This window comes from Accipiter gentilis, chromosome 10 (assembly GCF_929443795.1).
Source record: "Accipiter gentilis chromosome 10, bAccGen1.1, whole genome shotgun sequence".
In the NCBI taxonomy this organism is placed as follows: Eukaryota; Metazoa; Chordata; class Aves; order Accipitriformes; family Accipitridae; genus Astur; species Astur gentilis.
This window is the reverse complement of record NC_064889.1, coordinates 14,231,597-14,245,622: the sequence shown is the minus strand read 5'-3', so window position 1 is coordinate 14,245,622 and position 14,026 is coordinate 14,231,597. Positions and strand designations below refer to the sequence as shown.

The 14,026-nt window shown below is 53.2% G+C and overlaps 1 protein-coding gene and 1 long non-coding RNA gene across 4 annotated transcripts in view; one reads left to right on the top strand and one right to left on the bottom strand.

The window, feature by feature from the left end:
- Window positions 1-3,551: 3,551 nt before the first annotated feature.
- On the bottom strand, window positions 3,552-5,556 carry LOC126043710 (uncharacterized). 2 transcript variants are annotated; one of them, XR_007507502.1, is made up of 3 exons: window positions 5,487-5,556; window positions 4,502-5,153; window positions 3,552-4,069 (listed from the first exon to the last, which is right to left on the bottom strand). It is a non-coding gene; the product is annotated as an uncharacterized LOC126043710 (long non-coding RNA). The 2 variants fall into 2 exon arrangements; XR_007507503.1 differs by lacking the exon at window positions 5,487-5,556 and adding an exon at window positions 5,264-5,341.
- Window positions 5,557-6,023: 467 nt separating this feature from the next.
- The window catches only part of SHC4 (SHC adaptor protein 4), a 34,184-nt gene continuing 26,181 nt past the window's right edge, over window positions 6,024-14,026 (top strand). For both annotated transcript variants that reach the window (XM_049812493.1, XM_049812492.1), the window contains exon 1: window positions 6,024-7,363. In XM_049812493.1, coding sequence (XP_049668450.1) covers window positions 6,782-7,363 — 582 coding nt within the window. In that variant the 5' untranslated portion in view covers window positions 6,024-6,781. The remainder of the gene's footprint in view (window positions 7,364-14,026) is intronic.

Below are 14,026 nucleotides of genomic sequence, written 5' to 3'. Positions count from 1 at the left end.
TACAGGCCCCTGGTATGCTCGTAGCTGTTTAATAAATTAGTTTTCCACTGATGCTTGGCGAGCACTCTTGCGAGGGGGATGTGTGTGGGTGTCCATCTGGACACCATCTAAAACACCCAGCTATCTCACACTGTTGTTTTCCAAGGATAGTACTTTAATGAGCAAAGAGGAATTTGGTAATCATGTAACACTGATAACAGACTTGCTCTTATATAAAGGGAAATAGGAGAGGGGGCATGGAGTAAATTGCATTTCCAACACCTATCTGTGTGGCAGCTCTGCCTGTGCTCGGGTTCCCCTGGGGACAGCAGAGGCTGTGGTAGCACCATGTGTGCAGGCAGTGGTTCAGCCTGTATTTATAGGGGAAGTTAAATGTGTATCCATGCTAAATTTAAAACAACTTTGTGCTTTTATAAGGCTTCGTGCTTATATAGTAGGTTACTCATTTCTTGCAGAGTTACAAAGGTACAAAAAAAATACTGTCACTCTAAACTTGAGGAGGGGTTGTATGTTTTCAAAAAACTGCAGTAAAAGTCTTCCTGTTGGGTGGCATCTTTCAGGAAAAAAAACTAAGCGAAAGTTATTTAGAGCATTAAGCTCTTTATAATGCATTTCCTGCAGGGGAAGTGTGCATTTTCAGATGGATTCTGCCCCTGAGAGTATTGTTTCAAACTCTTGGGGATTTGCCAGCTGCATTTAAGAAGGCAAGTGCCCCTTCTGCCATCAACTGTCTTGAGGAGTAGGTGAGGATGTTTGGCAAAAAAGCTCTGGGTAGCAAGAACTGGAAGAAGCTCTTGCAAAACCTTCCTTATGGAGGAGTGTTGATTGTAGAGGAAGAGGGCAAATTAACAAAAAACAAAGCAATCAGAAATGCCCTGGTGTCAAGGTTTCCCTTCTGATTTACTTGCAGCCAAGTTAAAGGCAACCATCTAAGGATGGAAGTGGGAGATGCTGAGTAAGGGTATGTTCTCCAATGTTTCCCTGGGTCTCCTCTGCGCCACTAGAGAGACACTAGAAGTTCAACTGTGTTGTGGGATTTATTCTTTTCAAATATATGCTAGTGGATTGCCCTACAAAAAATACCGCTTTAAGCTGAATTGCAGGAAAGGATGTTCCCTGCCTGCTGCCACAAGGATACCAAGCCCTGTGTTGCCCCTAAAGCATGACTGCTTCCAGCTTCCTGTTGACCTGAGAGGAGTTTCGTTGTGCTGTTGCTGAAACTTGTTTCATGTGGTGGGTAATTCTGCAGAGAGGAAGCTTTAGGCTACTTTAGGCTGAAATTTGTCTTTGTATTCCTCCTGCTGTGGGACTGTACTCAAAGCCGGAGCCAGGCACTAGACGCTTAATCTGCTGTTGCTTTCAGCACTTTGTGGTACAACAGACGTTGGATGATGCTGGGTTTTGCCCGTGGCCGCTCAGCCTCCTTGCAAGCAGTGCTGAGGCAGGCTAGCAAGTACTGCTGAACTTATCTTTGGGCTCTTAGTATGCAGATCTCCTTTCAGAAGGCAGTGGTTAGGGCAGTACATTGTTTTCTGATGGCTTGTAGCAGCTCGGGCTAGCTCTGATGTGTTTGGTACATCCTTGTTGAGCTTGGAGAGGTTGGCATCATCCACCTTGCAGAAGGGACGGTTGTGGCATGGGTCCCCCACACTGTGGTTTCCTCCGGTGTTCAGCTCTCACCTCTTCCCCAGTGCTGTCAATAAGCTGGGGCACGTGGGGTTTGTCTTTGCTGACTGCTTTCCCCCAGAGCTGCAAGGACTGGCTTTGGGCTGGCTGTTGAGCAACCTTCAGGCTCTGAATTTTGGGCCCTTTCACAGGAGTTTCCAGCTCATTGCTCTTCCCCGGTGCTACGGGGCTGTCGTGGTGGAAAAGGCAAAGCCCAGCGGTGTTTGAGGGAGGAGGTGGCGGTGTTGCCAGGTGAAGAGAAGGTGAAAAGGAAGGACATGAAGCATGTCCAGCTAAGCCCTGTTGTGTGCCGTGATGGGTCCTGCCACTCACATGCTCAGCTGTGGGGATGTGCCCTTCGCCTGCGTGGAGCAGCCCGCACCTTCTGCTGTCTTGCGGCTGCGGTGTCGGACAAAGCAACATAGCTGTGAATGGTTTAAATTGGGCCAAGCAGAACACAGCATGGTGCCTGAGAAGGAAAATTGCAACTTGTCTGTAAGTCACCTTAGGACATGTTTTCTGGGAGGTAGCGCTGTTGGATCTTTCGGAGCTAGAACAGGAGAAAAGCAGTGGTAGTCTAATCCCTGACTCTGCTTTTGTATCCAGGACTATGCCTTTGTCCTCCTCAAACCTATTAGGTCTCAGGTCTGCGTCTTCAGCCTGGGCAAACCCCCTCTGACTCTCCTGAAAAGTAGGAGGTGGGCTGCAGTTGTCAAATACACCTGGTTTTAACTCACTGAGAACTAGGGAGAAGTATCTATAGGAAATAAAACAGAATGAGTCAATATGTGGGAAAATACATTTCTTTCAATTGAAAGAAACAGTGGCTCTGTATGACTTTCGCTAATGCAAATAAGCATGCTCCAGGGCTTCCCAAAGGTACCTGCCACCATGTTGCTGGTGATGGGGTTTTCCTGCTGTTCTGTAACACTCTGCTGATTTCTGCCAGTGTCAGCCAGGCATGTCAATGAGGAAGGAAGGTGGATCAGCTCGGTGCACCTTAGCATGAATTAACTCTGCTGTTGCTATTTATACAGGAAAAAAATCCCCTGTTTACTCCATGTTTTAACAGAAAGGCTGAGCTCTGTCATGCTAATTGCAAGAAGCGTGCAACAGCTTCCTCCAAGCTCCTGCAAGAGTGCAACTGCTTTTCGGGTGTGCTGGGCCGGTGGGTGACAGCTTTGCTCCCTGCACTACCCACACATGAGCTGGCTGCTCTCTTCCAAATTGGTCCCCAATTTTTGCCTTGAGCTCTCCTGTTGCCAGTGAGCACCACGTGCGCACGTCCTGGCATCGGCCTTCCCTGGCCCTTGTGCTCCAAAGAGAGGGTTGCACGGTGGTGTGGAACTCCCTGCTACAGCTGTGATCTCACAGCCCCAAATCTGAAATGGTGTCACTCCCGAGGGTTCTCCTGGGGCTCCAGGCTGGCACTGCTTCTTCCCGTCGCAAAGGCTCCCTGCGGTGATGCTGGAGACGCGGCTGCTGCTAGCTTGTCTACTTTGCAGGTCTTTTAGAGGGATGTTAGAGGTGGCTGTAGCTGGTTAACTGCCAGCTCCTATGTAATGGTGCTACCCCGTCAATGTGGTTACACCTGCCAAAGCTCCTGTTCCCTCTGACAATATCTGACTAGGGGCTGCTCACATCAGTATTTCATGCAGCATATTTGAGGCTGAGAGACTCTTTGGGGCTGTAAACAGGGTGTGAAGGAGCATCTGGGTGTGATGGGGCTGGTAACATAGTGACGGAGGGAGGTTTCAGCTTGTAACTGCACCAGTAGGGCTTTCCCACGTAGCCTGAGAAAACACACAGAGTGGAGCCCTTTGGCAGCACGCACCACTGCATGCCAGCAGCCACGTAAGGGGCAAAATGACTTTTCCCGGTGTCTTGCCAGGGCAGTGGTGGGCAGGTGGGCAGCGAGCTGGGCCCTGAGCACTGTGGGCAACTGGGAACTCTAGCTGTGAGCAAGAAACACAGGCTTCTTTTAGGTGGCATACAAGGCTGCAGGCTCAGTTTCACCAGTGCTTAAAGGAGCTTTGTTCTCTGTGCTGGTTAGAGGCCGATTTGCCAGTATCTTAAACAGAAATCTTGTTTTTAGCCTTGAGAAAAAAGCTTTTTAATTTACAAAGGCATGGCATTTTTCTTTTCCCTCCTCCCCTTCCCCACAACGGCTACTATTTCTTGGACAATGCTGCTCTTTGCTGGGTTCTGTTCTTGAGCTTGTCTGTCTTGATCGCTGCTGAAAACAGTGTTTGTCACAATTGCATTTTCCTCTGGAACTTGCTGTAAAACACCAGCTATTCTTCACCTCCCACGCTGTAATCGCACTCTCTGGTGCCTGTGAGCCGAGTCGTGCCGGTTAATGTACCGGCCTCCTTTGCATCTCTGGGGAAGCCTCCCCCGGCACCTAGGAAAGGCAACAACACTTCAGCCAGGGGAGAGCAGGTGCGCTGCCAGACAGGGCTCCGCTCTTGGGTGATCAGCAAAGGACAGGCTGTTGCACTATTGTTTCTTTTTCTTGAAAATGTCCCCTTTCACCACACAGGTTTAAAGCCAGTCCCATTAACCCTTTTCACCTGCCAGCTCTGTGAGCTGCTGTAGGACACGGTGGGGTTTGCATCTCCTGCAGGGCCAACAGGGACCCTGCCTGCCCCTTTCCTCACTCACACAGGTAAGGAAGGCTCAGATTGCCTCCTGAGGAAGGAGCAGCTGGCAGAAGGGCTCAGGAAATGAGGACCAGCATGGGCCAGAGGCAGCCCATGGCCATGAACTAGTCTCTACCTGAGCTAAGGCACTGGGCAGCCTTTCCTGGTGCCATCATCTATGCCGAGGGACTTACTGTAAGGCAGGAAGGCCGTCGCTGTGTGCTCAGAGAAAAGGTAGGAAGGACGGTAAGGCAGGATCTCGCAGGAAGAGATTTGGTTTGTCTGGTTGCGTGTTTTCCATGGCGGTAAAAAAAGAGCGATCTGGGAGGCCCTTGAGATAGGAGCCTGGGGCATCAGCATCTCCCTGAACACTGGTCCTTGTTGTCCCCTTCACGGTAAGTACAGCTCACAGCTCTCTCCAGTCCCTCCTCCTTGCCAGCGACCTCACCATCCTGGCGCTTTCTTCTGGCCCTGTCGATGTCATGTTTTAACGTGGTGTTGAAATGAAAGATTTAAGAAAAAAATGTTAATGCTCAGAGACTTTCTGTGCTTTATGTACAATCAATAGTGCTGCTAATCGCTTCTGAACACTTTCTAGCCTTTTGTGCTCAAAGCCATCATCAAAGCTTCCTGAGAAATTAGTCGCTTTTCATAACTTGTGCCTGGTCCAGCTTTTGCCTTTGGGTTTGATTCTGTGGGCAGTGTGAGGCATCCTCCCCAAAAAGGGCTGATTCAAAAGCAGCCCCTTCTTCTTTGAGCTGTATTTCACTAGCAGAGTCTGGACTGGGGCTTTTCCCTACTTCATTGTAGCAGCTATTACATCTTTCGGAATTAACATCGGCTTTCCTACAAGAGAAAAAAAACGCAACGGCTGTTGCTCTCTCCAGCTCCCAGTCCCTGCTTTTCCCCTCCTGTCCCAGGCAGGGCAGCGGCCAGCTCGGCCTCTCCTCACCCACCAGCAGCTGATTTCCAGCACTGAACGTGAGGGGAGGCTGAGGCCAGTGTCACCGGAGCGTGAGGAAGGCGAAAAATCTAGCAAGAGGAAAGACCTCAGCTAACGGAGGGAGCCCCAGGCCGTCGTACCCCCCCCCCCCCCCCCCGGCCTGACCCCCGCGGTGCCGCCTTGCTCTTCCCACCACGCTGCCCGTGGCGTCGAAGCCCCACGCGGAGCCGAGGTACCTCGTGCTGAGGGCCCAGGTATTTTTAGCGAGTCGAATAAACCCGGCTCGCTTCCTTCGCTGCCTGAGGTACGCGCAAGGCCGGCGACGGGCTTTCCCCAGGGGGGGCTGGCGGCTGGAGCCGAGCTGCAGAGCGGGGGGGACGCTGGGACGAGCCCGTCCTTCCCTCGGGGCCGGGTGGGCGGCCCGGGGCCACGGCAGCCCCGGCTCCGGCTGAGCCCCAGCCCCTGCCTGTGCCGGCGGCGAAGGAGGAACGGCCGGGCGGGGCCGGGACCTGCGGCAGAAAGGGGCTTTTTAGGGATTTTCGGCACCATCCGGAAGGTCCCGCCCCCTCCCGCGCCCCCTCTTCCCCCCCCCCCTTCGCCCCGCTCTCTGCGCGCGGAGGGCGCGTGAGCCGGCGGCGGGCGGCGATTGGCTGCGAGGCTGCACCTCGGGGGCCGCCGGGCCGCGGCCGCCCGCCGAGCGCCATTCACGGCGCCGCTCGCCTGCACGCGCCGAGCCTCATTCACAAAAAAAAAAAAAAAAAAAAAAACTTCATTCATAAAAGCGGCGGCGGCGGCGGCGGCCGGGGCTGCGGCGGGGGCGGCTCGGGCGCTGCGGAGCTGCTGCCCCGCGGCTCTGCGGGAAACAGCGCCGGAGGCGCAGGAATATTCAGTTGTTTCTGGATTATGGTGCTGAAGGACTTTCCAAGCAAGCATTAGCGAGACTGACGCCGAGAGCTGCCGGCGCTGTTCAGTATTTTTCTCCTAAAATACTGGGTTTGTGCCTGACGGCGGGGCAGGAGCGTTGCAGCGCAGGGATGCTCTGCGTCTTTGGGGCGGCCGACGATGGAAACGCAGAGAGCCGGGCACCTTACGGGGTTCGTGCCGGTCTGAAAATGCGTTTGAGCTTGTAGCTCTCTTGCTCTGCTTTGTGTGGAACATGCTTGAGCTTTCGCTGCAGCCAGGACTCCGCGATTAACGATGCTGCAACTGTGAGTCTCCAGAGCTAGGTGGGATTTAGTGCCTGGCTTGAGGCGGCAGTGAAGGCAGGTTGGGGTAGCAGCTCTTCAGTTTAAGCTGCTGTGCCGCTGGTGTGCTCTCCTGTATGCCGCTCTTATTACTGCTTACAAAATACCAGATGTCCGTGCCGTTTTAAGCGTCGTCCGTTGAGGAAAATAAACCACTTGAGAGGGAGTCAGCAAAAATATCCCGTAGGTTTCTGTTTTTAAAATGGTTTGACTTGCCCGGTTTCCATGTAATTTATCTACAAGAGCCAATTTATGCGAGAGTATCCAGTTACAGAACTGCCAAGGCTATGAGAGAACGCAGCAGCCAGCAGAGCCTTGGTGGACACGTCCTGTATGTAGGGTTATTCAGACATCCAGGAATGCTGCACAGGGCTAAGTACAGCCGATTCAGAAATGATTCGATAACATCCCTAGATGAAGGTACGCAAAATACATCTTTAAATATCAAAGGTTCTTCCTCTTCTTCCCATTCTTCAACGCCTAATTTACTGACGGAAGATGTCTCCTTGGGGCCCCAGGACACCTGCACCACCCTGTGCACGCTGATCCCCCGGATGGCTAACATTAAACTTGCCAACCCCTCAAATCTGCCGGGCCTGAAAAGCTTCTGTCTGGGAACGAAGGAGGTGCCGCGAATTAAACTCACGGAGTGTGTTACCATCCCAAGCAGCCCAACCTCGCCTGAAATCAGCTGCCTCTCGGCCTCTTATCCACAGCCCGACCCGGACAAGCTGGCCCTAACCCCAAAGCCGGCGGGTGACTGCGCTGCGCGGGGAGCTGAGGAGGCCGCCTCTGCGGGCAGGCAGGACGGGAGCCTCGTGCAGAGCGGTGAAAGCGTGGGGGAGCCGGGAACGACCTATGGCGTGCGGGTGAGTACTTCTCACAGGGTTTCCGTTCTCTGACAAAGCAAACTGCTCAGGTGGCTGCAGGGTGATCTCCGTGGTCCCACTCCTGGACTCAGTGCCCCGAACCACCGACTTCTCCCATCTCTTTCCTGTCTCCTGCCCTAGGTAGGGCTGTGGTGTTGAACTGAGGGAGTTAAAAGGACCACAGCCGCTCCCAGAGGTACCACAACATCCATTTCCAAAAGACTATTTTTAGACTCTCTGAGAAGTGCAGCTGAGCTGCAATTCAAACAGGGCTTGCTTCTGCCTGAAATGCATGTTGGAGGGAGAAGGCGGCCCACGAAAAGGGCTTCCCATCCCTTGCAGAGCAGCTCCCAGGCACTAGGTGCATGCTGGCCCACGCTGCTTATGTATTTGTCATGGAGGGTGTGGGAGAGGTGCTGGGACCGCTGCTGCTGCCCAGAACACCTCTCCCCCGTGCCTCCTGCCCTGGGAGGTGAGCGGACAGGACGCAAAAGCCGCCCTCCTTCTTTGATGCTATAGGGCTGTGTCTGATTTTCTTGGTAGTGATGATGTACAGAAAACCCTGCCTGTTTCTTCAGAAGAGACCCTGAAATAGCCTTCCTGGGTATTTTTCATGTTGCGGACTGGGGCTGGTGGGTATCGTCTTTTAATTAAGCTGTCAGTGGCCAAGAGGAGACCATGCCTTCTGGGCTTGGTGCTTTCGCGCCCTCCACCCCTGCCATACCTGGGAGCTTTCTGATTTTCTTTTCCTTCCTGGACTTTATATTTCTGTGGCCAGACCTTGCCCTTTGCTAGCTGTTGCTTCCTCTCTACACTCTGAATCTCTGACCCCGCACATTTTAGTGCTTACGCTTCATCTGTCAAAAGCACTCTCGGGCAAAAACTGCCTGCTGCTTGCATGGAGAGAGCCAGTGCAGACCATGGGGAAATGCCAGAGGAAGCAGTCTAAATCTGCTTCAGAAATACTCATGTAATGGCCGGGCTGGCCAAGGGCTCCTGTAGCTCTCACAGTCCTCGTGCCTGTCCCTGACACGCAAGGGGTGCCACAGAAACAAGCCGTACAAGAGGCTATTAACCAGCATCTATTCCTCCCGGTGGGCTGCAGGTGGGGTGCTAAGAGAGCGGGTGTGTGTAAGCTCTCAGTTTGGTGTGCGGGAAGTATCAAAATGTGCCAGAAGGAGTAAAAAAGCTGTAGGCCATGCAAAATTTGTGTCTCCTGTGTGATGTTTCGCAAGCAGGGAGGTCTAAAGAAAGGTGCAAGGCCAAGAAAAATCGATTAGTCCCTTTCTAAATGCAGGAGGAGGGCAGGCAAGTCAGAGGGCAGAAGAGCAACATGGAGGGATAGCTGTGTTCACATTTCCCCAGGCAGGAATGAGATGCCTGCCTGGTGTCCAGCAGCGGTAGCACAGCTGGTTTGATGGGATGTCGGCTGAAAGGTGATTGTGTCCCAGCATGGCACCAGCTGCTGTGAGCAGAGCCGCAGGAGGCCCTGGGACATTCACCTGGGGTGCAGCAGGTGGAGGGAGGGGATGCGCTCTTTCATCGTGCTGCTATCTGTCCTTTTATGTTTACTTTTCTTTAAATTCTAGTACTAATGTGAGCAGTTGAGGTTTTGACACCAGGAAGCTGCTAAAATAGCATGGAGGGCGTGACTTACAGTGACAGCGCAAGGGCCACTGCAGCTCCAGGTGCCCGGCCGCAGAAAGGCCTGCGCTGGCAGATGGCATCGTGATGCTCAGCGCGCGCTGTGCAGGATCTGCCTCGCGTGCTGCGGTTTGAGCAGTGCCCAACGCGGTGGAGCTTGTGATTAAGGCTTTGGGGTACCTATAGAGATTCAAATACTGAAACGCTAACGCCAGAGGTACACTTAAAGACCTCAGTTTCTGACATGGGGCGGAGATGATGAAGTGCAGGGGGAATTTCCCAGGTTTCTATTGTGGCCCAGGGCTGAGACCAGAGGCACCAAGGTGTCACCTGCCAGGGACCACATGAGCAAGAAAGGCAGAAGAAAGAGCAAAAAAAGAGAAGGACTTGATGGGGAGGTCATGTGAAGTGGGGAAGGGCTCGTCCCCTCCTGCTTCTCCCCAGGTTGTATTTCCAGTATGGTTTTCTGCTGTTCTTTCTGGAAGTCACCCTCTTCCACAGGGAATGTCTCCGAAGGAGGTCACTGGCAGGAGCCTCCCAACACAACAGGGGAACGTTGTTTTCCTGCATCTTTCCTGCATCTTCCCACTGCTGTTGCTCCTGTGGCTGTGGGGCTGCAGGGCCCAGCCCCAGGAGAGCTGCAAGAGCATTGCTGACGTGTCCTGGCCAAACTCTGGGCGGTTTTTTTCAACCAGCCCCCTTAATAACAAGCAGGTCAGTAAATGAGTAGCCTGGGGGTTCTGAGGCTTCTGCAGCAGAGTACAGGCAGGGTGCTCATTTCCCCAGGGACTACAAAGCTTCTCCGGGAGCTGGCGATTGACCCTCAGATGGGCTGGGAAGCGGCCAGGGGCGCAGGGCTGCAGTGTGGCAGGAGCGTGGTGTGGAGGGATGGTCTCGCCCAGAGGCAAAGCAGGGCCAAGAGGCCGAGGGGCCGGGTAGCCATGGGAGCTGCTCTGAATCCTTACCCCAATCCTTACCCAATCCTCCCAATCTTTACCCCCTCACCTTGGCCCTCATCCTCCCTCCTGTGGAGTTTGGAGACACCCGCTGTTCCCATGCAGCTTCTCGCACCCTGTTAGGGTATGGGATCATTGGGATCTCCCCGAGAGACCATTTTAGGAGGAAGGTCAGGTCTACGTTACGGGGACTGCTGCTGCCGACATCTGTGGCCTTAAAAGCTTAATTGGAGCCTGAAGAGGATTTGGCACTTACGTGGAGAGGATCTACAGTTATTTTTGAAAGGCAAAAATATGGTGAAGTAATTAAATGCCTTAGGGCAGAAGCTGTCCCCTACAGACTGGAGTGAGGCAGAAATTGTCCTTCTGGGGTTGGTTTAAGAAGAGGCAATGCTGGGCTCCTTGGGTCTCCCTGGGAGGCAGCTGCAGCCACGTGTGACTGGTGGTGACAGGGCACCTGTGTCACGGCTGTGTGTCACCTGGGCTCTGGTGAGGAAGCCGAGACCCATAACAGCACCTGTTCCCCCCGAGATGCTTGTGCAAATAACAACGAGCCCAAATGTTAATATTGAAATAGCAGCCTGGACAGCTCTGGTTCCCACAGTGTTATTTTTCAAAACATGCTGTGCACGCAGTTTGCTGCAGGGTTTACAAGGTGGATATCTACCTTGTCCTTGTTCACATTCTGTTACGTGCCTTCCCACAACGCCACCCATCTGGAGCTGAGGTTGTCTCTGAACGGTGCCCATAGTGGCCACGGCACTCATGTATCCCACCGGTGTTCGTTACAGCTGTGATGAGCCTGAGGAATATTCCAAGAGGCATTTGCTGTCCTTGCTCTTGCTCATTGGGGAGTGCCAGGGACGTGGCCGCTCCTGAGCAGGAGGATAAAAGCTGGCTCTCAGGATTATCCTGCACCAGTTCCCCCTCTGAGACCAGTGAGAATCAGCAGGATGGTGTTACTGGACCTAACACAGAGTAAGGCTCTGTAGCTGAGCTTAAATCAATAATGCACAAATCTTTGAGAGATGATGTTCGGATTGGTTTAAAATTGTGCTATTTAACTAAAATACAGAAAGGAAATGCTATTGCCAGATATTTTAAAGTATAATGGTATTATAGTGAAATAATACGGTACAGGTTGTTTACAGCATCCCTTGTCTTAACAGAGTTTTAGCAATATAAAGGTTGATTGTCTGCTAGGTATGGATGTATGCCATCACATATATATATATATATATATATATATATATATAAAATCAGTTGCTTGTCTCTAGAGTAAAAGGAACCTGACTACTTCTAATGTAGGCGTTCAGAATGATATGAAGTATGCCCTGAAAGAGTTCACGTGGGCCGCCGTCCCCTGTGCAGTCCTTCTGTTGTCCATGGAGGGTGCGACAGGTCAGCCTGCAGCAGCTGCTCCTTGCCTCTGTGTGGGGAGAGGGGTTTCAGGGCTGCCCTTTCCTGGTCCCAGGATGCTGCCGGTGCCTCTCCCATGCTCAGGGCCGGGAAATAATTGTGGTATTTCAGCTGCAGCCACATCCCTGGCACACGGCACCCAGAGAGCTGCTCTGCATCTTGCATCTCGCCCGTCTTAAATAAATAACTACAGGCGTACGAACAGCCGGTGCTCTCGCAGGAAGGAGATGGGCTCTGGTGATTCACGGCTTCAGAGCTGCAGCTGTGAATCATGAGCCGGGCTGTAGGGTGCTGGGGCGGCGCTTGCTCCAGCGGGCTGGGGGGGACGGGGCGTGTGGCAGCCCCACAGCACCCACCGCCCTGCGTGCCTCGTCCCACCGGCTGCACCTCTTGCTTTGTCGCAGCTGGGAGCACGGGACAGGACAGTTTTGAACCAGTTCTGTTGGAGCCCTGGCCTGAGGACAGTGCTGCGGAAAGTGGTTTTTCAGCACAAAACTAAAAAGAAAAGGAAGAGAGGGGTGTGTGTGTCTGTATATTTACAAACTTTTCCCTGGGTTTTTTTCTCAAAACGTGTTTAACAATGGAACACCTGTGAATGAAAAGTCAGGCTTTTCTGGGAAAATTTCCGTTTATCAAAAGGCATTCTTCATCACAAAAAGCCACAGCTCGCTGCCCCTTAGGGAAGAAGCCATGCTGCACGGGCAGGAGGTGCGGGACAGACCAAGGGCCGGCCTGTCTGTCTGCACTGCTGCTGCTGGAGGGAGGAAGATGAGAGCAGGGCAAGCACATGAGGAGAGTTAGGCTGGCACTGACAAACCACTAGTGGGTTTTTTTAACGTGCTCGATGGTCTTTGATGGGCTTTTTTCTTTCTTGAAGGTGTTCAGTCTGTTTTTCAGCCCGTTCTGCCCAGGTTTTGTGCTCTGAGGAACGAGCCAGTCGAATCTCCTGCAGGGTGCAAACCCAGGCCGAAGCTCTTCATTAACAGCCTGACTGGTGGCTGCTAACAGCGTTACGTGGCACCGACCCCAGCCCGGTAAAATGCTGCTGTGTGTTGCAGGATGAGCAGCCGAGCCGAGTGGCCGGTCGGCAGCGTGGTGCAACCTGTGAGCTGACAGGAACGCTGTGCCACCGCCAGGGTAGCCGCAGTGGTCTCTGCTTTCCAGCAGACACAGTGGCTTTTCAACCCCAAAGTCATCACAGGCAGCATCTAAGGAAGGGCTGAGAAAATTTCCCCACCAAAACTACAGAGATCTGTGCCTTGCTCCTTCCCCACCTCCCTGGCTGGCTCCCGGCATTGTCCGTGGAGGGAGGCCAGCGCTTCACCTTCCTGCCAGGGCAAGAGCTGGGGGGTCTCAGGCACATCAGGTGTTGCAACATGTGAGACCATGTCCCAGAGCCCAGCAGCCAGCCACAGGGAGGACAGCACCACGGCTGTTACAGGCAAAAGTAATTTCTCTTTGGTGTACAAGGCAGAGGCCTCTCACCTTCTAACTCCAGTGCCATCGTCCTGCCATGTGCTGGTGGCTGCTGCTCTCTTCTGCCCCGTCTTCCTTCCCACCGGATCCATCGCAAGCTGGAGGTGAGTTATTCAAGCAAATCAAAGCGAAACTCTCCCGCTGCTCTGCAGCCACCTCCCCTGCATGGCAGAGAGCCGTGCCCCCCCACCCCCCCCCCACCCCGGTGGGGCAGCACTCACCCCAGGCAGCCCTTGCCTGCGAGAAAAGAGGGTTGTGGGAAGCTCAGAAGTGGTTTTCCCCTCATTTGAAAAGCGCCTTGTTAAAGCAGTGCTGGGAAATGAAATGCTTGCATGGGAGTCGGATCCCTGCCATGCTCATGTGCACACACAGCACTGCTGCTTGTGGCCGGTTTCTGCCCAGGGGTCTGTGTTATGTTTTTAGGGAATTTGAATGTAGTCTCACATATGTTTGGACAGAGGCTGTTTAGCAGCAGCATGCTACCTGACTGCCTCTGCGAGGAAAGCATGTCACTTGGATTTTTTGTTAGTTGGCTGTGGGGTCTGTAGGAGCTGCTCTTGGCATTATGCATGAATTAATGCCTGTTAACTAATAGGTAAAATTGCAAGGCTGCAGCTGTATTGTTTAATTAGGAGCTCCGTGTGCTGCTTCCTGTGCCATTCCTGCGGGTGAATCACTGGCTGTCATTCAAGCTGGAGCTGGAGCCACTAGCTGCGTTATGGCAGGGAATGAAATGAGACGTGGGTCTGGATTAGGGGGTGCCTGAAAAGCTTATTCACACAGGCCCTGCCTAGTGCCTTCACATCTCCTCCCACACAGTCCCTCATCCTGTTTGCAGTCACTCTCCATCATCTCTGGTACATAGATGTGAAAAGATGTGTGCATCTTCAGTAACCGCCCTTCTCTCCCCTCCCCGCTCCCCCCGCCATCCTGGTGGCGTGGAGAAACAGCAGCCAGCCGTGGATTACCCTCCGGATTCAAACACTAAGAGACAAAGCAACCCCCAGTGCTGATGCTCTCCCCAGCCCTTTGCAGGGAGACAGGGGACAGCTTTGTGCACGTCGCCTTTAGAGGAGCCGTTCCCTTTCCGGCAGGGGCCAGCAAGTCTCCTTTCTCTCCTGAGAGCTGTTGCTCGTCCTGGCAAGAGCTCTCCATCCTGCTGCTGACA